This window comes from Triturus cristatus, chromosome 5_1, assembly GCF_964204655.1.
Source record: "Triturus cristatus chromosome 5_1, aTriCri1.1, whole genome shotgun sequence".
NCBI classification, from domain to species: domain Eukaryota; kingdom Metazoa; phylum Chordata; class Amphibia; order Caudata; family Salamandridae; genus Triturus; species Triturus cristatus.
The window spans coordinates 67,572,303-67,595,718 of record NC_140587.1 but is presented as its reverse complement, the minus strand read 5'-3'; the positions used below and the strand labels follow the sequence as shown (position 1 = coordinate 67,595,718).

The following is a 23,416-nucleotide window of genomic DNA, read 5'->3' as shown; positions in this document are numbered from 1 at the left end:
TAGCATAACTTCTTTTGTGGGTTGCTGTCTGATAGGAGGGCCTAGTGTTTTTAGCCGGTAATTGAATATCAAATTCAACCAAAGAGTGGTCTGTCCATGGTAGTGGTCTTATCCCTGAGATGGAGATAGGGTTAATATTGGAGAAAATCAGGTCGAGGGTGTGTCCGGCCTGATGGGTTGGTTGGTTAATTCTCTGAGACAGCTGCAGTATCTCCATATTTTCAGTTAGTTGTTTAGTGAGGGGGTTATTACTGTCATCGTAGTGGATATTAAAGTCCCCTAGGAGTAATATATTTTTGTTCTGAAGGCAGATTGGCATAACTTGTGCCAAGAGATGAGTGTTGAATTCAGAGGTAAAGCCCTGGGGGTTGTAGATGACGGCTCCACCAAATAGGATGGTGGTGTTAGAGGATAAAGAAAATGCCATAACCTCGTGGGTACTGGCCTGAGTGATCACTTCTTGTCTACAAGAAAATGAGACTTTAAACAGCAGTGCTACCCCCCCTCCCTTCTTTTTCTTCCTATTCAAGTTGAGAATTTTGTAGTTGTCTGGGAGGGCCGTGGCAATATCCGGGGTATTGTGGTTATCTAGCCAAGTCTCCGTAATGAAAGCTAGGTCTGGTTGATCATTTTTTAGAATGTCCCATACTTCAATTGCATGTTTGGGGAGGGACCTTACGTTAAGATAGATACATTTTAGAGTTACTTCGAGGGTAGAGAGGTTGGTGGGGCAGTGCCAGGGGTTGCTCAGCCAGTGGCAGTTCCAACAGCTGACTGGTCCCAAGGTGCTTAAGGGTTCCAGTTGTGCACATGATGCTTGGGTCTGAGAGTCAGCGGTGTTTAGTTTTCTTAGCTCGTTCCCTGAATAAGAGATGGAGCATTTGCTCAATGGCCGTGGATGGCTGGAGGGTGGGACAGGGATTATGGCCCCGGGTCCCGGCCTGTCGCGGACGGGCGCAGATGGGCTTGCCTTAGGCGCGCCTTCGGCGCGCTGATGGCGCGCCCGCTGCGCCCGTCCGCTGCGCTTCCGGCGTGGTGGCTCCATTTTGTAATGGCGAGGGGCAGGAGGGTGGGAGATTCTGAGCACTCGCCTGCTCGCCCTGCTCCTGCCCTCACCCAAGATGGCGGAGACCCCGGCAGCGCTTACTCGGCTGCAATGGGGATGATCAGGGGCACATCAGGCAGTAAGTACCAAACGCTAATTTGGACACTCTGATTTGTTCAACTATTAAAATCAGCAAACAAATTTAGGTACAATACAACGATTTAAACAATGTTTTAAAAAGCGCTAGTAGAACGTGCAAATAGCTTAGTTTAAAAGTCCCGGCTTTCCGCCTCAGGACGCTTTACCCACACTCCACGCTCAATAGCAATCAATGAGGGAATGCTTGCTGGGTCTTTTGTAATGGCGAGGGGCGGGAGGGTGGGAGGGGCTAAGCACTCGCCTGCTCGCCCTGCTCCTGCCCTCACCCAAGATGGCGGAGACCCCGGCAGCGCTTACTCGGCTGCAATGGGGATGATCAGGGGCACATCAGGCAGTAAGTACCAAACGCTAATTTGGGCACTGATTTGTTCAACTATTAAAATCAGCAAACAAATTTAGGTACAATTGGTCGGGAGATTTCGGTGCGGGCTCTACCTTAGTGATGATAATTCATGGACTTTTTTTTCGAAATTAGTGAATTGTCATCGCTAGGCTCTCATGGCGCTTGATAGCTCATGGATATTTCATTAATAGTGGGCTATCATCGTTTTCTTTCACATCCTTTCTGATTGTGCTGGTGTGAATCTCACGCTGTTTCTACTATCTCAAAAGTACTTTCTTTGCAGCACTGCTTGTTGGATAGGACCAGCACTATTTGCATTCTGAGAGTCTTGAAAGCCTAGAGCATTGTGTTGGAGGCGCCTTTTGACACACTGAGGGTCTGGTAGCACTATTTGAGAGTTGTCTACTTTCCTCTGTGTGCAAGTGGTCAGCACTTGTAACCAACTAATGAAACTGCCTCACATCGATTTTCTTCAGCGTTTGGATTTTAAGTGGCAAGATTGTAAAGAATTCATCCAAGCGTGGAGACTGTAGGAGTTCCTGACTCTCTGGAATAACACAATACGCTTTGGAATGCTAGTAACTAACTTTTATCCACCCGAGCGCCGGGCACACATCCTAACGCCGCTCTGCCTCGCGGCTATCTGGCGCGAAGCCGCGCCTCTTCCCGGCATGCCCCGGGGCGCGCTCGGAACACTAGAGCGCGACGCTACAGAGACAACTTTCTCTTTGACTGTTTTAATGTTTTGAACTTGTCTTTTTTAGGTCTCGTCTGAGACAGCGCTTTAGCGCTGCCCTGGCGAGACTTATAGTAAGCGAGTTTTGGAAGTGCAAACAGTGGCTTTTCAGGCCTCCAAATACAGTGCATGTGCGTCGGCCGGGCGCGCGCACCATTTGGAGGCCTGAAAGCACTCGTTTGCTTTCACTTTCGGGGGCCGCACGGCAGTAAAGATCGGCAGTAAAGATTCCAATCTCTTTGTTCCCAGCATCAGTGAGTTCTGAGGACTGCAGAGGAGATGCAAGTCTTTGTGACACATAGCAGCGGTGATGCATTGGTTCTGTTTAAGCCAGACTTTTCTCTTTCTGTACACAGGTGAATAACGTACAGACAGAACCCCCTCCTCCTTTCACACCACCAGATTCTCAAAGTGCAGCGCACTACCTGTATCTCGCTGTGATTGGGCTCTGCTCAGCAGTGGATGGGGTGCCCCCACCCCTATCTCCCGCCCCCCCCCCCTCCTTAATCCGCAAGCCTCTGACCCCAACTTTCACCAGAGCCCCTCCGCTTCTGGTCCATGTACTTGTTGTTGAAAAACATGTAATGTGCGCTGCCCACCGACACACACAGCGTGTGAAAAGAAAGAAACATGCAAAGATGACAGACCCGCTCTGTTACAAATACACACGTTTATTATACGCACACAGCCATTGTGCCTCACGCACGTTCGTACCCACGTGGCCTCTCCCCACACTCCCGTCGACACAGACAGCGCCTCACAGAGCAGCACACCGCACAAAACGGCCCCAAGCCAGGGAGGCGCTAAACGGAAACAACTATGTATATGACATATACCTATACAATGTGTTCATGCAGCCTTATAAACATACAGACATCTATTTTATGGACAAACTAGCTGCATAGATAGATACTTATGTATGGAAATAGACCAACCAACCAAGAAAGAGAAAGGCGCATCCACCGAGCTACAGCCGACTCTTCCAGAGGCGGCCGCCCAGACGACAGGCACACAGGACCGACAGACAGGCAGGCAGGCGGATAGACAGAGAGATAAAGTATGACTGTGCCAGCGCGGGCACACCACTCGCAGGACGCTGTTTATGTAATTTATATTGCGCTTGTCTCCCTGTGCGTGTTTGCCGCCCCACCACCCCTCCCAGATCGCTGTTTTTTTTACATTCAGCACGTGCACATCACTCACGAGACGCTGGGAATGTGCACGTCTGATTTGAGTTTGCTGTTATTATGGGGACGAGATGGAGGCTTGGCGCTAGGGCTGCTCCGGTGCTATCGCTGCTCCTATGTCTCCCTTCACCAACAGAGGTATCCTTTGCCCTCCATACCCTCAGTCTGAGGGCACTGCTGCTGAGCACACATCGGGAGCAGGGCTGGCGTCCCTCCCGGCCTTGCCCAGCAGCATCTAGCTACTAACGGCCGACTTGGGCGCCTCCCCCCGCACACAGTCCATGGTGCTCAAGTACACCCCTGGTAAGAAACATACAAGGGCTTCCTTTCTCCTAATGCTCAGTGTCTTGCCGTGAACGTACAGAGCAGAGTCCCTGCTCTGATTAGTGTTTCTTGTTCTGTGGTGGCGCCGCATTGTTCAGCGTCCACATCGAGCCCCTTAAGACCCTAGCCATGAATAACAGCTTCAAAGTTCACCAGCACCACGCACGCTAAGGGTTTTGATTTACGTTTTCTATTGTACTTGTTTTTTATGCTCTTTTGTTTATCGGAACTGCTGAGCCGACTTTGAGCCTAGCCCTTTTTGGGGGGTTTGCTTTGAGGCGGTTGCAGCTAATAGCAGATGGGATGGCCTGCAGACATCTGCGTTTAGTTTGTTTGCAATGCCTTTTCCATGGCTGACCCGTACGCGACAATATGCGCACCTTTAAACATTCAAGTCAGCGGTGTAGCTGCTAAAGGGGGCATGGTGCTGTGCCCTTAACTTGAGGAACGACTGCTGCCCGGGCTCTACGACTAGTTTACTTTTATACGTTGAACACTGTTGGAGCTGCCCAATGCCGGTAAGTTACTGAGGGGCGTGCATCTATACTATTTCAATTACCATGCTTATATTAAGTTCTCTTCGTGTGACTGTCAGTGAGGGAGCGTGTGCGTCCTATCGACATACATTTCTTGATGTAATATTGTAGTCGAGTAGCGTGTTGTAACACAACACATTAGGGATGGTGAAGTTATGCGTACTGTTATAGTAGTATGTGATTATTATAAGTCTGTGTGACGTTGCTGTGCGCTATGTATTGGCACTCACTAGTTTAAGCTAAACTTTTACCTTTTACAATGTAATGCAGTAGTGTTGCTCCAAGTAGGGAGTATGCATACAGTGTTTTTGGTTGAGCCTAGAGTCAGATTTTCCCTGACACGTCATATAAACTTGTGGGCATCAGGGGCGTTCTTGAGGCATTCTTGAGTTGTGTGTAACACCCCACCACTGTATCGCAACCCCCTCATTCTCTCAGCTACGTGCATTCAAGCCCAGTGTCTGGTGTCACCATTAACCACTCTCCACAGCATGAAGGCCCAGATACACTCCTGCCATGCAGGAAAGCCTGACTCATGGCTGCTTGCCCCAGCCCTGACGGCTTGTCGGACGTGATAGGCTGGCAAGAAATCTCTCTACCGCATGCCAGCCGAGCTCAAACATTTTAAAAGCGCTTGGGGAAGGCGTGCACCAAGAGAGGTGGTGCGTGCTTACTTCCCACTCCTACGTTATACCAATAATGTGACTCCTCAAATCTCTGTTACCAGCTCTGATGACTCTGACTTTTATCCTTCTGAGGTCAAGCAGTGAAAACCATTGAATTAATCAGTCGTGTCACTTATTGAAGGCTCGAAAGAACTCACAAAGCGTACCCCTGGCTCCACCTCTTAACAAACTTCGACCCTGGGCAGGCAGCTCGCTATCTCCCGGCATGGATTAAAAAAGTTTAGGTCTGCTGCAGAAGCTGGGCGTTGAGTTCCCGTCGGCTTCACCTCCTCTCTCTTTGAATTGTTCCTGGCCAGTTGTGGCAGAATGCCAAAGATGTGACTTAAATGTTCCACTCTGCCTTAACTTACTGACAGTACACAATAGATTGAATATTAGCCTTGGCCCAGTTACAGGTGTATTCTTCAGTACATTTTCTACCAGGTCTCACACAACACACAGTGAATCTTCAGTAAGCATAAGTGTGTCGATATGAAGTATCTTTCAGACCTTTATAACTGATGCATGATGTCTGATGCCTGTGGATGTTTGATTCCTGATGTCTGATGCTTGTGGATGTCTGATGCTTGTGGCTGTCTGATGCCTGATGTCTGATGCCTGTGGATGTCTGACGCATGATGTCTGACACCTGATGTCTGACACCTGATGTCTGACGCATGATGTCTGACGCATGATGTCTGACGCATGATGTCTGACGTCTGATGCCTGATGTCTGATGCTTGTGGATGTCTCATGCATGGTGTCTGATGCCTGATGCATGATGCCTGATGCCTGATGCTTGTGGATGTCTGATGCTTTTGGATGTCTGATGCCTGATGTCTGATGCCTGATGTCTAATGTCTGATGCTTGTAGATGTCTGATACTTGTGGATGTCTGATGCCTGATGTCTGATGCCTGATGTCTTATGCCTGATGTCTTATGCCTGATGTCTGTCTGATGTGTGATACCTGATGTCTGATTCCTGATGTCTGATGCTTGTGGATGTCTGATGCCTGATGTTTGATGCTTGTGGATGTCTGATGCCTTATGACTGATGTCTGATGCTTGTGGATGCCTGATGTCTCATGACTGATGTCTGATGCTTGTGGATGTCTTATGCCTGATGTCTGATGCTTGTGGATGTCTGATGCCTGATGTTTGATGCTTGTGGATGTCTGATGCCTGATGACTGATGCCTGATGCTTGTGGATGTCTGATTCCTGATGCTTGTGGATGTCTGATGCTTGTGGATGCCTGATGCCTGATGACTGATGTCTGATGCTTGTGGATGTCTGATGCCTGATGTCTCATGACTGATGTCTGATGCTTGTGGATGTCTTATGCCTGATGTCTGATGCTTGTGGATGTCTGATGCCTGATGCTTGTGAATAAATTAAAGGCATTGTCATTTACAATACCAATAGCTCCAAATCTCGCAGTTGCGAGACCTATTGCATTGCAAATGCTTGTTTTACTTTGAGGAAACAAGACTGGCGTTTTTCAAAACTCACACGCTCATGCAATTACATCTCTTAAACTTCAACCGCATTCTCAACCATTTGCATGGAACAACCTACTTGCACTCAGGACACACGAAGGTTCCACGCTCTGTTCCATTGTCATTGAACTCTTTTGACTTCCACCGTCATCATCTCGTCACATTACGCAACGTTGTTTACGTGCGTAACGCTATGTGGAAGGCATATTTATTTCCCTAACGTTACTAGGGAAACGAAAGGTACTGACAGCGTGTTCATCGACGTTTATTAAAGTTTTTTTTAATTTTCTTTATTGAATTCCAACAGCGCTTTTCACTGAACTTTCCGAGAAGTAACATTCATCACGTCGAGAAGAACCAAGTAACTGAATTTGTTACCTTGTGTCACAGTGCCATCTAGTGTTGCTTAATAGTATAACGTTTAACTTAACATTTTATTTGCAGAACGTTGTTTTGCGTACATTCTTCTCTAGCTTTGCTTTTAAAAAAAAAAGGTGGGCAAACGAAGGGGGAGCAAGGAGCATTTTTAACAGTGTATTTCATTTCACGGAAAGAATATTTTAGTGAAGTTGGTTTTAACATTCTGTGTTTGAAAATACCACTTTTAGAAGGTAGGTATTTTCTTGCTTAACTGTCCAAGCCTGCCTCTGCTCGGTTGTGCATTGTGTGTCTGGTTCTGTCAGTGACAGGGGCTGGAGATTCCAGGGGTGAGGGTGAGCCAGCACAGGGCTGAATAGGAAGATCTGCATGTAGATGGGTGGGAGGAGTTGCACCTGGCACCTGAATAGGGCTGTGCCTTCCCTCCACAATGCTGGCTCTACCTCCTGTGGTGTGTCTGCTGTCTCTGCCCTGCACTCTGAAAGGAAAGAAGGAGTCAGGTAAACAAAAGTACTCCCGGACTGACCAGAACTGGTTTGGACTAGGCAAAGGCCTCTCTGCCTTCAGAGAACAAAGAGAAAAGTAGTATAAATATGGGGACCCAGACCCCAAGACTTTAGATCACTTCTGGAACAACAACAAGAAACCTCTGCCAAGGAGAAGAACCAAAGGAAGCTGTAGGGGTGGACTGCCCCCTGCCAGTGTGCTGTGTTGCTGGGTTGGCCTACAGTGGTGTCCTCAGTGCCAAGGAGAGGAGAAGGAACTTTTGTGTGAATTTTTCTCATAGGGCTTGAACTTATGCTTGCCTCCTGCTGAAGTCTCAGAGACAAAAGACTTCACAACCAACTCCCCCCTGAATTTCCTTGCAGGGAATTCTATCTGCATCGCTGGAGAAGCGTGCCTCCGCCGCATCTTCCAGAAGCGTGTCTTCGTCGCAGCTGTCTGCTGTCACATCACCGGAGAAGCGCGTCGCAACCTTGAGGGTCGCCGTCGCATCATCGGAGAAGTGTGTTGCAGGGCCTGTCGTGGCTCCAAAGTACAGAGTCGCCGCAAGGCTGCCAGGGCGTGTCCGCATCGTCTCAACATTGTCGCATCAAGGGCGCCATCTTATCGCATCACACCGGAATGTCGCATCGCATCAAGGTGCCATTTTGCCGCATCGCAACCGGGCTGCAGCACGAGAATCTACATATCTCCTCTTCTACGGTAAGGATCAAGACGCATCCCCTACTCTGCGCAAGCATTGAGGTGCGACGAATCCTCTCCCCCGAAGCAAGGAACTGACGCATCTCCAACGCTGCGAGCCTCTTGTTTATTTTGCGTTACGCATCCAGGTACTTTTGTGAGAACTGTGTCGCATTTATCATCAACTTGAACTAAGTTAATCCTACTATCTTTAAGACAATTTTGAGTACAGTATTGTGGATGTTTGTCGTTTGTGGTCTTGTGTTAAGTCTATATAAAAAATACTTATTTTTATAAAACCTGTGTGGTGTCCATCTGTAGTGTTTTCACTGTATTACTGTATGTGTTCACAAATGCTTAACACACTGCCTCTGAGATAAGCCTGTCTGCTCATGCCAGGCTACCAAGGGGGTGAGCAGGGGTTATCCAGTAGTGTAGTCCCCTTTTCCTGACTTAGAAGCAAGGGTTCCTATTCTGTCAAAGGTACCTACCTCTGCCAACTAGAGACCCCATTTCTAACATTGATGGCAGCGGTGGGATTTGAACCTGCATTTGTGACTCATATACAGCGATTGGTGTACACTACTAGTGAGTGCAGAACAACCGCGACCACATACTTTTTGGCAGAATTGTTTTTTCCTTGGACTGTTATTTTTTACTGAGAAACTGCCAATTTTTACTGCCATGAGTAGGCCAGCATCTGTTGCATTTATGGATCTAGATTTTGAGGAAGATAGATTGGAAACCTACACTTTGATTCATCTCAAGTATCTCTGCAAGAAATTGAAAGTTGCAGCACCAGGCATTTCTAAAAAGGATGACGATCAAAAGGCGCTGAGGGCCTGGGTAGAAGCAAGAAATGCCCCTGAGTCAGTGGTGGAGCCAGCTGGGGAGGCAGATGGGCAACTGGATAGGCCAGTGTTTCCAGCCAGGGGAAGGGTGTAGTCCCTACCTCGCAGTAGTGTCTCTTCCAAAGACCTGTCCCCCAGAGAGTTGGAAGACAGGGAGAGAAATAGGGCACATAATCTGGAGATGGCTAAGCTTAAGATGGAGGGACAGAGGGAAATGGAGAACAACAAGTTGTCCTTGGCGAGAGAGAGAATGAGAATGGAGCATGAGAGTATGTTGAGGGAGTTAGAGATCAAGGCAAAGGGCTTAGAGATCATTCCCTCTGGTGGCAGCACAGCATCTGTGCCTTCAGAAGGCAGAGTGTACATTCCCAAGGATGTCATCAAAGATTTCCACAAGCATAAGGCTATTGGGCAGTGTTTTGCAGCCTATGAGATAGCAATGTTGGCCCACCAGGTCCCTGAGAAGGGTTGCGGAGCTGGGTTGTGTGGCCGCTTTGCGAGTGAGGGGAGGGATACTTTGTTAGACCTGCCCAGTGAGAATAGGATGTCTTATGACCACATGAAGGAAGCCCTGATGACAAGGTATGGTTTAACCCCAGAATTCTATAGACAGAGATTCAGGAATTGTAAGAAACTGGAGGGAACCACTTGGGTAGAATATGTATCTTTTTTTGCAGAGCTATGGATGGTTGGGTGAAGGGTAGCAAAGTTGATTCAGTTAAAGCGCTCTATGAATTGTTTGCAAGGGAGCACTTGTCTGCTAACTGTTTTCCAGAGCTACACCAGCACCTTATTGATAGCAAGTTAAATAATCCTAGGAAGCTTGCTGAGGAGGCAGACCGCTGGGTCAGTCCCAGGGTCCACAAGGGTCATGTGGGAGATTCCGTCAAAGGTGGGCAGGGTCCCCAGCAGAAGAGTGGGGGGGACAAGGGTAAACAGAGGGAGATCCAGAAAGGGCCCCAAAGTAATTCTCAAGGGAACCAAGGGAAGGGTTCCCAGCCTCCCCCTGAGAAGAAGCAAGAGGCCCAGACAGGTAAACCTGTTCAGAGGGGCCCCTACAAGTGCTTTACGTGTGGTCAAGTGGGCCACCATTGGTTTGATGCACAGTGTCCCATGAAGGATTCCAGAGTGCCACCACGTGCACCACCACCCCGTCAGATGGCGCGTGTAGCCCTGGGAGGGGAGGAGAAAGGTGCCCAAGGTGGGTGGGGTCCCGCAAAAATGTCCCTTGTCTCATTAGGAGACTTTGAGATGGTCCCTCAAGCTCAGCTGCCTGATAACACTAAGAAATACAGGCAGTGGGTGACCATCAACGGCCATAGAGTGGAGGCTCTTAGGGACACTGGAGCCAGTGTGACGGCTGTCAAGTGTCACCTGGTGTCTCAAGAGCAGGTTGTCCCCAATGCCTTTTAGCCAGTTGTTGCTGCTGACAACACAGAGAGCCACTGCAAGGTGGCTCAGGTTCCCTTTGAGTGGGGGAGGGGTCTCTGGTACTCTTCAAGTAGCTGTGAGGCCTGCCATGCCTGTCGATTGTCTGTTGGGCAATGATTTGCAAAGCTCCCCTTGGGCTAAGGTGGAGAAGAAGGCTCATTTGGAGATGTTGGGCGTGTGTAACCACTCGGTCTATAGCAGCCAGTAAGGGTCTTGAAGAGGTCCTGGAGCCTGAAAGTATGGCCCAGGAGCCTGCCTTGAAGAGAAGAGGTAGGGTGCATGGGAAACCAGTCCCCAGTGTTCCCACGGTCCAGGAGGAGGAAGACCTTGAGGGGGATGCCCTGGCACCTACAGGGGAGCAGGTTGCTGAACTGGGGACCTGCCTGAGCTGAGCCATTGGCAGCAAGAAGGGGGACCCTCCAGGGAGGAATTGTGTGCAGAACAGAAGAAGTGCCCTTCTCTTGTGGGTTTGCAGCAACAGGCCACAAACCAGGCAGCAGGTGATCAGTTTGGATCACATTGGATCTACTGAGAGAACGACCTCCTGTATACAGAGCCTAAGGTTGCTGAGCCTGGGTCAGCCCATGTGCTGGTGGTACCCCAGCGCTTCAGAGCCTTCCTACTGGGGTTGGCTCATGATGTACCTTTAGCTGGACATCTGGGGCAGGACAAAAGGCTTGTCACTCACTTTTATTGGCCCCAGATGCAGAAGTGTTCAGATACTCATTGTAGGACCTGTCAAACTTGCCAGACAGGTGAGAAAAGTGGAAGGAAGTAAAAGGCTCCTATCCAACCTTTCCCAGTAGTCAGTACCCCCTTTGAACGGGTGGGCATTGACATTGTGGGGCCACTGGACCCCAAGACAGCCATGGACAACAGGTTTATCCTGGTCTTGATGGACCATGCCACCCGGAAGTCATCCCGCTCAGGACAGTGACAGCCCCTGTGGTGGGATGTGCACTGATGGGGATTTTCTCCCGTGTGGGGTTCCCCAGAGAGGTGGTGTCAGACTGTGATACCAATTTCATATCCAGTTATTTGAAGTCCCTGTGGAAGGAATGTGGTGTTACCTACAAGTTCACCACTCCTTACCACTCCCAAGGTATTGGGCTGGTTGAAAGATTCAACTGGACCCTTAAAGGCATGATCATGGGTCTAGAGGAACCAATGAGGCGCAAGTGGGATGTCCTCTTGCCATGCCTTCTTTTTGCTTACCGTGAGGTGCCACAAAAGTCCCTAGGGTTCAGTCCCTTTGAACTGTTTTATGGACACCCGGTAAGAGGACCTTTGAGTCTGGTCAAGGAAGGCTGGGAGCAATCTCCCAGGAAACCTCCCTAGGATGCATATAGTTACATGCTGGAATTCAGAAACCAGACTCTGTGATTCAGAGAGCTCGCTCAGGCTAATCTGGAAGCCAGCCAGGAAGAGATGAAGTGGTGGTACGATCAGAATGCCACTCTGATTGAGCTTCAACCTGGACAGAAAGTTTGGATCATGGCCCCAGTAGAGCCTTGTGCACTCCAGGATAGGTGGACCGGTCCATTTGAGGTGGTAGAGCGCAAGAGTGATGTCACCTACCTGGTGAACTTGCCTTTGTGGGTCCTACATGTGAACCGCCTGAAGCCCCACTTAGAAAGGTCCAAAGTGGGCATGCTTCTAGCGACGGATGATGGAATCGAGGAGGAGACAGAACCTCCTTCTAACCTCCTGTCTGCAACAGAGCAAGATGGTTCAGTGGATGGTGTCAGTCTCTCGGCCACACTGACCCCTGATCAGCAGCAAGATTGTCGCCAACTGTTGGGACAATTCTCTGATTTGTTTTCCTTGGTTCCTGGTGTCACTGAGTGGTGCGTCCATGATGTGGACACTGGGGACAGTCCTCCTGTGAAGCACAAGGCTTACAGTGTGACTGACAAGGTCAGGACTTACATCAAGGAGGAAGTCTCAAAAAATGTTTGCCTAAGGGGTGATTGAGTCCTCCAACAGTCCTTGGGTCAGCCCAGTGGTCTTGGTCCCAAAGGCTGCCTCGCCTGGTGCCACACCTGAACTCAGGATCTGTGTGGACTACCAAGGACTGAATTCAGTCACCAGGACTGATGCGCACCCCATCCCCAGAGCTGATGAGCTCATTGATCGGTTGGGGGCTCCACGGTACCTCAGCACGTTTGATTTGACGTCTGGGTACTGGCAGATCGCCTTAAGTGATGGGGCCAAAGAGAGGTCAGCATTCTCCACACCTTATGAGCACTGCCAATTCTGGGTTATGCCCTTTGGGATGAAGAATGCCCCTGCCACCTTTCAGAGGTTGGTCAACCAGGTTTTGGCTGGAGTGGCAGATTTCAGTGCCACCTACCTAGATGATATTGCAGTGTTCAGCACCAGTTGGGAAGAACATCTGCGTCACCTCTGGGAAGTGTTGATGGCACTGCACAAGGCAGGCCTTATGATCAAGGCGAGTAAGTGCCAGATCGGGCAGGGTTCCGTGGTGTACTTGGGGTACCAGGTGGGGAGCGGTCAGGTGGCGCCCCTGCAACCCAAGATTGATACCATCCTGGCGTGGGAACCCCCAAAGACTCAGACACAGGTGAGAGCCTTTTTAGGACTCACGGGGTACTACAGGAGGTTTGTCAAGGGGTATGGCAACATTGCTGTACCCTTGACTGAGCTGACTTCCAGGAAGCAGCCCAAGAAAGTGAACTGGACTGACACCTGTCAGAAGGCTTTTGACGCCCTGAAGACTGCCATGTGCACAGCACCCGTGCTTCAGGCGCCCAACTTCACAAAATAATTCATTGTTCAAACAGACGCTTCAGAGCATGGTGTGGGGGCTGTTCTATCACAGATTAATGAAGAGGGCCTAGACCAACCTGTAGCCTTCATCAGTAGGAGGTTACTTCCACAGGAACAGAAGTAGTCTGCAATTGAGCATGAGGCATTTGCTGTGGTCTGGGCACTGAAGAAGTTGAGACCATACCTGTTTGGGACTCACTTCCAGGTTCAGACAGACCACAGGACCCTCAGATGGTTGATGCAGATGAGGGGTGAGAACCCAAAGTTGTTGAGGTGGTCCATTTCCCTACAGGGGATGGACTTTACGGTGGAACACCGCCCTGGTACAGAACACGCCAATGTCTGTCCAGATTTTTCTGCCTTAGAGAAGAGAACTCCCAAGGGGAAGGGTAGTTCTCCCCACATTTCAGCTGGAGGGGACACGTGTTAGACCTGGTACCATTGGCGTGAGTCTCCCTTGCATTTTTACTGATTGCCTCCTCTGTTTTTGATATGGTTTGCTGGTTTAGATGCTTTGGGCACTGTGCCACTGCTATTAAGTGCACAGTGCATGTGCTCCCTATGTTAAATTGATGTATCGATTAGCGACTCCATGATTGGGTTATTTGATTTACCTGTCAGACCCTAGTAGAGTGCACCATGTGTGCTCAGGGCTTGTAAATCAAATGCTGCTGGTGGGCTTGCAGCACTGGTTGTGCCACCCACAGAAGCAGCTTGTAAAGTGTGTCTCAGGTCTGCCATTGCAGAGCCTATGTGCAGTCTGGTACTGCTATGCTGACTGACCAAGTGCACCCACTTGTCAGTCCCTAAACTTTCCCTTATCTTCATATCAGCCACCCCTATGGTAGGCCCAATGGCAGGGTGCATTGTACGTACAAGGTAGGACATGCCCTGGTATGTGTGGCATGTCCTAATAGTGAATTACAGCCATTTTCGTTTTTCACTATTGCAAGGCTACCTGTTCCCCATCGGCCAGAATGGGCAGTTTGATTTTTACATCTTAAAATCCTAACTGACTCAGGGAACTAGGTAGAAATTCGAGTTTAGTATGCCAGAACTCAGAATGATAAAATACATCTTTTAGTAAAGTTGGTTTTAACATTTTGTGTTTGAAAATACCACTATTAGAAAGTAGGTATTTTCTTGCTTAACTGTCCAAGCCTGCCTCTGCTAGGTTGTGCATTGTGTGTCTGGTTCTGTGAGTGACAGGGGCTGGGGATTCCAGGGGAGAGGGTGAGTCAGCTCAGGGCTGAATAGGAAGATCTGCATGTAGATGGGTGGGAGGAGTTGCACCTGGAATCTGAATAGGGCTGCGCCTTCCCTCCACAATGCTGGCTCCACCTCCTGTGGTGTGTCTGCTGTCTCTGCCCTGCACACTGAAAGGAAAGAAGGAGTCAGGTAAACAAAGTGCTCCAGGACTGACCAGAACTGGTTTGGACTAGGCAAAGGCCTCTCTGCCTTCAGAGAACAAAGTGAAAAATAGTATTAATATTGGGACCCATACCCCAAGACTTTAGAACAAGGAAAAAGAAGAAGAAACCTCTGCCAAGGAGAAGAACCAGAGGAAGCTGTAGGAGTGGACTGCCCCCTGCCAGGGTGCTGTGTTGCTGGGTTGGCCTACAGTGGTGTCTTTAGTGCCAAGGAGAGGAGAAGGAACTTTTGTGTGTACTTCATCATCTTGCAGAATATTTCTCCAAGGGCTTGAACTTGTGCTTGCCTCCTGCTGAAGTCTCAGGGACAAAAGACTTCGCCACCAGCTCCCCCCTGAATTTCCTTGCTGGGAATTCTATCTGCAGAAGCCTGCGTGCCACTGGGAGCTGGAAGCTCGACGCAACAAGAAGCGTGTCGCGCCACAGCTGTAGTCATCGCATCGCCGGAGAAGCGTGCCGCCGCCACATCTCCCAGAAGCGTGTCTTCGTCGCAGCTGTCTGCTGTCACATCACCGGAGAAGTGCGTCACAACCGTGAGGGTCACCGTCGCATCATCAGAGAAGCGTGTCGCAGGGCCTGTCACGGCCCCAAAGTACAGAGTCGCCGCAAGGCTTCCAGGGCGTGCCCGCATCGTCTCAACATCGTCACATCAAGGGCGCCATCTTATCGCATCACACCTGATTGTCGCATCGAGGCGCCATCTTGCCGCATCGCAACAGGGCTGCAGCACGAGAATCTACGCATCACATCCTCTACTGTAAGGATCAAGACGCATCCCCTACTCTGCGCAAGCATTGAGGCGCAACGCATCATCTCCCCCGAAGCAAGGAACCGACGCATCTCCAACACTGCGAGCCTTTTGTTTATTTTGCATTACGCATCCAGGTACTGAGAACTGTGTTGCATTTATCATCAACTTGAACTAAGTTAATCCTACCATGTTTAAGTAAATTTTGAGTACAGTATTGTGGAATTTTGTTGTTTGTGGTCTTGTGTTAAGTCTGTATAAGGAATACTTATTTTTATAAAACCTGTGTGGTGTCCATCTGTTGTGTTTTCACTGTATTACTGTATGTGTTCACAAATGCTTAACACACTGCCTCTGAGATAAGCCTGTTTGCTCGTGCCAAGCTACCAAGGGGGTGAGCAGGAGTTATCCAGTGGTGTAATCCCCTTTCCCTGACTTAGAAGCAAGGGTCCCTATTTGGTCAAAGGTACCTACCGCTGCCAACTTGAGACCCCCAGTTCTAACAGTCTGATTTTATTTTTCTGCTTACATAGACCCCACATGTTTGTGAAGACTCTTATGTTTGAGATCTGTTTAGGATATGTATCTTCAGATACATAGCATGATGACGCAGATGCAGGCACACAAGTTTGCACTTACCTCCAGAGACAGAGGCCTCGATTTTCATGCAGTATTCGGACCTCGAGGGGCAGTTGGTTTCAGTGTTGCACGCATCACTGGTGGATGCTGCAATGCAGGTATAACACCTCAAGGAATGTACTGTAAAACAAACAAAGAGACAGTTTAACAAGGTGTTCCCTGCACCTCTGCTGACTCTCTCTTTATACTGTGCACTATGAGCACAGGTGAGGGAGACACTGCTCAGAATACTTCATCATCCTGCCCTAGTATGGTATGTATGAGCAATGTAAATCGAGGACTGTTGCAAATGCATGCTGACTTCCTTCCTCATCACTTTGTGACTGCTGTGATCTGGTTTTAACCAGATCCTGCACTCACCAACTTGATCTTGTTGTAATAAACAAACAGTGACAAAGTCAATGCATCTGGCTTACAACTGAAACTTCTCGTTCATTGATTGGAAGGTTTGATTGGAAAGTGTGTGTGTGCGCGTGTGGCTATGTGTGTGAGGGTGTGTGTGTTTATGTGTGAGTGAGTGTGTGTGTGTGTGTGTGTGTGTGTGTGTGTGGTGTGTGTCAGTGTTACTGTGAGTGTGTGTGCGTGTGTGTGTGGAAGAGTGAGTGTTCACAAATGGATGTGCGCATGGATGGATGAATTCACTGTTCACTACTGCAGACATTATCTCGGTTAAATGACAACAAATTACAGAGACATTTGGATAGTCTTCGGGGACCACCAAACACATGGCTGCTGCACAGCAATGTACAAGTGCTCCTAACGTAGATGTTGGTAACTCTAAATCCCTAGATGTCTGACTTCATGAATGACCATGCACATGGATTAATGGGTGAGTGCCTGTTTGGATGTAAGGGAATTATGAGAACAAGTACAAGCCTTCGCTTTAGCGTGCCCCTATCAGAGTATGATGCAAGGTGCCTCTGTGCCTCCTTCCATAAAAATAATTTTAAACGTTGTACTAAGGGCATGATCACATGTGTACAAATAGCACAATGACCTTTGTGCTAAGGGTGCGATGATCTGTGTGTTAAGGGCACAATGACCTGTGTTCTATAGGCAGAATGACCTGTGTTCTAAGGGATCAATAACCTGTATGCTAAGGGCACAATGACCTGTGTACTAAGGGTGCGATGACCTGTATGCTAAGGACAAAATGACCTGTGTACTAAGGGTGTGATGACCTGTATGCTAAGGGAACAATGACCTGTATACTTAGGGTGTGATGACCTGTGTACTAAGGGTGCGATGACTTGTGTGCCAAGGGAAGGATGACCTGTGTGCTAAGGGCATGATGACCTATGGACTAAGGGGCAGATTTACAAGAAAGTGGCGCATCTATAAAGATGTGTCACTTTCCCTGCGCCACCATTAGAAACCCTTGCACCACTATGGATGCGCTGTATTTACAATACGGCACACCAGGGCGCAAGGATTGACAGATGCGTCAGAATTTCTGACGCATCTGTTGACGCAAAAGTCACGCATTGCTGGAGTGGTGTCGCACTCACAACACAGCTCCAGCAATGCAGGGGGAGGCCTATCATCATTGTGCTGCGTCACTTCTAGCGCCTGCTTCAAGCAGGCGTAAGAATTTGATGCTGTGGCGTCCTAGGAGTGGTGCAGTGAAATCTTGTAGATTTCACTGCGTCACTCCTACGAGGCTTACTTGCGAAGGAACGCCCACCCTGCATACATTATACCTGACGCAGGTATAATGTGACGCAGGGCTTTACAACGTGACGCATCTCCCTAGATGCGTCACGTTGTAAATGGGCCGCATTTTTACACTGTTGCTGTGTCACGAAAAGTGACGCAACAGCAGCGCAAAAATGACGCAAGGGGCTTGTAAATCTGCCTATAAGGGTTGATGACCTGTGTACTAATGGGGATGATGACTTGAGTAGTGATAGTGCAATTGTAGTGAGGATATGGACACACCTGCGGACATTGCTAAGTTAGCATAAGTTAGTATATGCTTGACCGCCATTTTGCCGCTTTTGCTCACGTTACTACATGCCACATTTCCCATAAACACTTTGCTTGCTCGCTTTCACATGAGAACTGTCTGCATTTCACATATTTAGTTGAACACTCTGCTCCTCGTCTGTACTGCGTGTTCAAGGTTTAAGTACAATGAGCTCTGTTGATTTGCTTTGGTCATTCTCACGTTCCTAGCCATAACACAGAACACAGCTGCAAACCTGGAAATCTGGTCCTTTTAATATTGCCTTGCATTCGTGTTAACACACTTTGAGAAACGCTTTCCAGGATAGAAGAGCTGTGCTCGTCCGGTGATGTAAATTCCTGCATCTGAATTCGGAGGTATGGGGTCCCCCTGACAAAGCCTGGAGGTCTTCTATAATTATAATAAACTTGCTTCTAGCACAGGGAGGGTGGCAAGGAGCTATAGTCCTGTTTCCACCATCATTAGAACATGAATTCCCCTTTTGTTCTATATGGAATTGTATCAATGCTGATTTGTTTGATCTTATGCATATCGCTGCAAGTATTTGCTCGTGTACTGCATTATAGAGCATGTTAGTTAAAATAAACATTTTAAACTATTCCTTGACTCTATTTACTCATGTTGGGGACAAGTACGAGAGTTTGAATGAAAGAGTGTTCTTGTTTCCACATATCCTGAGAGGGACGGAGTAGCCTGTTCTAGGATGTCTAATAATTGGTAGCTCTGCTGTAGCACGGAGAACAAATGATACACTGCAGCTAGTCGGATTGGGGTTCTGGGCACCGAGGTGGGTATTTTGGTACACCACTACACACTGAGGTCCTGGTTTCCTGCGCGTAGTTCTGTGTATGTGCAGAATCCCTGCAACACAATGATGCGACTAAGGGCGCGATGACCTGTATTCTAAGGAAAAGATGAATATGTACTAAAGAAAGGATGACCTCTGTGCTAAGGGAATGATGACCTCTGTGCTAAGGGCGTGATGACCTCTGTACTAAGGGTACGATGACCTTTGTACTAATGGTTCGATGACCTGTGTACTAATGGGTATGATGACTTGTGTACTAAGGGCGTGATGACCAATGAGCTATGAGTTCGATGATCTGTGTACTAAGGGGATGATGACTTGAGTACTAATGGTGCGATGACTTGAGACTAAGGGAGCGATGACCTGTATTATAAGGTAAAGATGACCATATACTAAGCGAAGGATGACCTTTGTGCTAAGGGCATGATAACCTTTGTACTCAGGGTTTGATGACCTTTGTACTAATGGGCATGATGACCTGAGTACTAAGGGTGTGATTAGCTGTGTACTAAGAGAACTATGAGATGTGTGCTAAGGGTACAATGACCATTGTACTGGTGAGCATGGTGACATGTACAATAAGGGCACCATGACTTGTATACTAAGGGCAAGGTGACCGGTGTACTAATGACATGATGACCTGTGTTCTATTGGAAGGATTACCTGTATAGTAATGGGTACGATGACCTGTGTACTAAGGGCACCTTGACTTGAATGAATGAATGAAGATGTTCTTATATAGCGCATGGCTACCCGGAGGCATCCCAGCGCTGCGGATATAGTCAAGAAGGGGATGGAATTTACGGAAATAGCCAGGTCTTAAGTTGTTTCCTAAATGACAGATGGTTGGCTTCTTTGCGGATGAAAAGAGGGAGGGTGTTCCAGAGTTTCGGGGCGTTGTAAGAAAAAAGGCGACCTCCTGAACGAGCCTTTCTGATTCTGGGGACTGCTGCTAAATGAAGTTGATCTGAGCGGAGATTTCTTGTAGGTTTGTAGGGTTTAAGGAGGTTTTTGATGGCGGGAGGGCCTTTATTATGGAGAATTTTATGTGCAATACAGAGGGTCTTGAAATGGATTCTTTCCTGTATTGGAAGCCAATGCAGTGTGTGCAGAGCAGGTTTGGCTGAACTGCGGCTATTAGTTTTGGTGAGAAGCCTAGCAGCTGAGTTCTGAACGATCTGAAGTTTAGAGATTACTGTTCTCGGTGCGCCCAGGTAAAGGGCATTGCCATAGTCCAGCCTGGACAAAACAAGTGCCTGAACCACGAGTTTTCTTGGGAGGGGGGGCAAGAGGGGAAGTACTTTTCGTAAAGTGCGGAGTATGCCATAGCAGGTAGCCGCAGTTTTCCTTGCTTGTGTCATAAAAGTGAGATCCTGGTCTAACCATATGCCCAGACTTCTTATTTCTTGTTTGGGCAGTGGTGCAGGTCCCATGTCTGTAGGCCAAGATATGCTGGGAATAAAGCTAGCTTGATTACCCAGCAACATGAGCTCTGTTTTGTCCCCATTGAGTTTAAGATGGGAGAGGCTCATCCAGCTATTAATTTCTTTAAGGCATGAGCAAAGATTTATAGAGGACTGTTCTTCCTGATTCAGAGCTGGGTGTCGTCTGCGTAGGTGATCAGCTGGATTCCAAATGGGGAGACTATCTGAGCTAATGGGGACATATAAACATTAAAAAGGGTAGGGCTCAGAGAGGAGCCCTGCCGTACTCCGCATAAGAGAGGGACAGGTTGAGACTGAGTATTCCCTTCAAATACCTGGAAGGATCTGTCTTCCAGAAAAGATTCCAGCTAGGATAGGGCTGTACCCGTCACTCCCACGTTTCTGAGACGGTGAATTAACATGTGATGCTTCACCGTATCGAAGGCGGCGCTCAAGTCTAGAAGGATGATGGCTGAGGATCCTCCTGCGTCCAGAATTTTCCGAGATTCCTCAACCACCGCAATAAGCGCCGTCTCGGTGCCCTGACCAGGGCGGAAGCCAGTTTGTGAGGAGTGGAGCAGGTTAGAGGTTTCCAGGTGGGCCGAGAGTATTTTATTGACATACTTTTCCGCGGCCTTGCTAATGCCTGGAAGCAGAGAGATAGGACGATAATTGCCCAATTCCAGGGGATCGAGGTGAGGTTTCTTTAAAAGTGCCTTCACCATCGCCTTTTTCCAGTCCTGGGGACTGTGCCTGCGGCTAAGGAGGCGTTGATCAAGTTGGTAATGGGGGGGATAATGGTAGGCAATGCCTGCTTAAGGATTTTGAAGGGTGCCGGGTCGTAGGGGGAGCCCCTTTTTATTGCTTCTAAGATGTGGCAAAGGTGTTCCTCTGAGAGAGGGGCAAAAGAATCAAGACATCTATAGTTCTCCAGGGGTTCCGGGTTCAAAACATAGTCCGTCGTGATGGGTGGAAGAAGGTTGAGGATTTTTTTAATTTTTGAGGAGAAGAAACCTGCCAGGTCTTCACAGTGCTGGCCAGTGGGGTCTGCCGCCTGTGGGGGGTCAGTGGTACGTGTGAGTGTTTTTATAATTCGGAAGATTTCTTTGGAAGAGTTGCTTGAGGCTTGAATTTTTTCTGCAAAGTAGGTGGTCTGTGTTGCTCTAATTTCTGTTTTATAGGCAGCAATAGCTGCTCTATAGGCAACTTTTTTCTCGTAAGAATAATCTTTTCTCCAAGCCCGTTCCAATCTTTTACATTGTTGCTTCTGGGTGCGAAGGCAAGGAGTGAACCAGGGACATTTATTAGGACCACTTTTCTGCAGACTGTTTTTGCGGGGAAGTACTATGTTGAGTGAGTTTTCAATCCATGCGTGAAACTTTCTGTTTGCGACTACCGGATTGGGGTCGGGACTAGGAATAGTCCGTTCGGGTTCGTGGGTCCAGTTCTTGATGCTAAGTCTGGGCCAGTGTCGCACCCAGGTTCGTGAAGACACCAGAGGGGTGTGTGTCTGGGGGATTTGCCAGACGAAAGGGATCAGAAAGTGATCTGACCAGGGAAGGGGGATGGGGTCCAATCCCTCTAACTCATTATTATTGGAAAAGATCGGGTCAAGAAGGTGGCCCTTCGCGTGTGTGACAAGGTGGTTTTTCAAGTGGAGCTGATACACTGCGAGGTCGTGCATAAGGTCAGTAGACACTTTGTTAGAGGGCTCATCTAGATGTAAGTTAAAATCTCCAAGCAGAGTAAAATTGGACGAGATGCAGGCTAGATTTAGTGTGGTTCGAGTAGCGAGCTGCAGAATTTTCCAGGAGGTCCTGGAGGGCGATATATAAGGATCCCAGAGAGGGTAACTAGAGAGGTAATTTGGATGGAGAATTGAATATTTTCACAGTCCAGCAGGGGGCTGTGTAAGAGACGACAGACTAACTGGTCTTTATGAATAATGGCAATTCCTCCACCTCTGCAGCCTATTCTGTCAAGGCGTTGGATCACGTAGCCCGGGGGGAGTGCTTGAATCACCTCAGGGTCTGAGTTGGGTGAGAGCCAGGTCTCTGTGAGAAATAGGATGTCTATTTCTGACTCGTCTAATAGTAGAAAAATTTCTATGGCGTGCTTAGGCAGTGATCTGCAATTCAGCAGGGCCATGTTCAGTTGTTTGCTTGCGGGGAGCGAGGTAATGGGTTTGCGGGCAAAGTTGTAACCACAGTGGGGACACTTATCTTTAGGAGCATCCAGGGAGATAGGGTGGACACAACATCTATTAGCGTGACCCCTGATAGCTAGCAAGTTTTCTCTCGAGTAGGTAACCGAGTTTGGGGAGTCAAGCCCAGCGATCCTGGGCCCTGAGCCCGGTCGGCCGCGGACGGGCGCAGACGGGCTTGCCTTTGGCGCGCCTTCGGCGCGCCGCCGGCGCGCCCGCTGCGCGCTTCCGCTGCGCGCTTCGCTTTGCATCAGGTTTTATGGCGTGAGGCACAGAGAGACTGGAGCGCTGACCCAGTACCGGAAGTGAGCTCCCTCCACTCAATCGGGACAGAAACCTGTGGTGGACCGGGGAGTGACCGGAAGGGCTACGCGCTGTCATGCAAGAACAGGTAAAGATTTCTGAAGGGTGAATTTCACAATTTTCAGCTAAAAATATTTAGTGCTCAACAATAACGAGTGACAGTCAATTTTAAAACAAGTAAGGCGTATAAAACTTTTTTAAAGGAGCGAGTGCAACCAACAGCTAGCGCCAGGTAGACTGACGAAAAACAACGATATGGCTACCTTGACGGGTCCGCTGCACGCTTCGCTTTGCATCGGGTTTTATGGCGTGAGGCACAGAGAGACTGGAGCGCTGACCCAGTACCGGAAGTGAGCTCCCTCCACTCAATCTGGACAGAAACCCGTGGTGGACCAGGGAGTGACCGGAAGGGCTACGCGCTGTCGTGCAAGAACAGGTAAAGATTTCTGAAGGGTGAATTTCACAATTTTCAGCTAAAAATATTTAGTGCTCAACAATAACGAGTGACAGTCAATTTTAAAACAAGTAAGGCGTATAAAACTTTTTTAAAGGAGCGAGTGCAACCAACAGCTAGCGCCAGGTAGACTGACGAAAAACAACGATATGGCTACCTTGACGCGTCCGCTGCGCGCTTCGCTTTGCATCGGGATTTATGGCGTGAGGCACAGAGAGACTGGAGCGCTGACCCAGTACCGGAAGTGAGCTCCCTCCACTCAATCGGGACAGAAACCCGTGGTGGACCGGGGAGTGACCTGAAGGGCTACGC

The 23,416-nt window shown here is 48.7% G+C and overlaps 1 protein-coding gene across 1 annotated transcript in view; it reads right to left on the bottom strand.

The window, feature by feature from the left end:
• LOC146830196 (lymphocyte antigen 6E-like) overlaps window positions 1-23,416 on the bottom strand; it is a 77,235-nt gene that overhangs the window by 41,436 nt on the left and 12,383 nt on the right. The window contains exon 2 of the mRNA XM_085604421.1: window positions 15,947-16,066. Within this exon, the coding sequence (XP_085460547.1) occupies window positions 15,947-16,066 (120 nt within the window). The remainder of the gene's footprint in view (window positions 1-15,946; window positions 16,067-23,416) is intronic.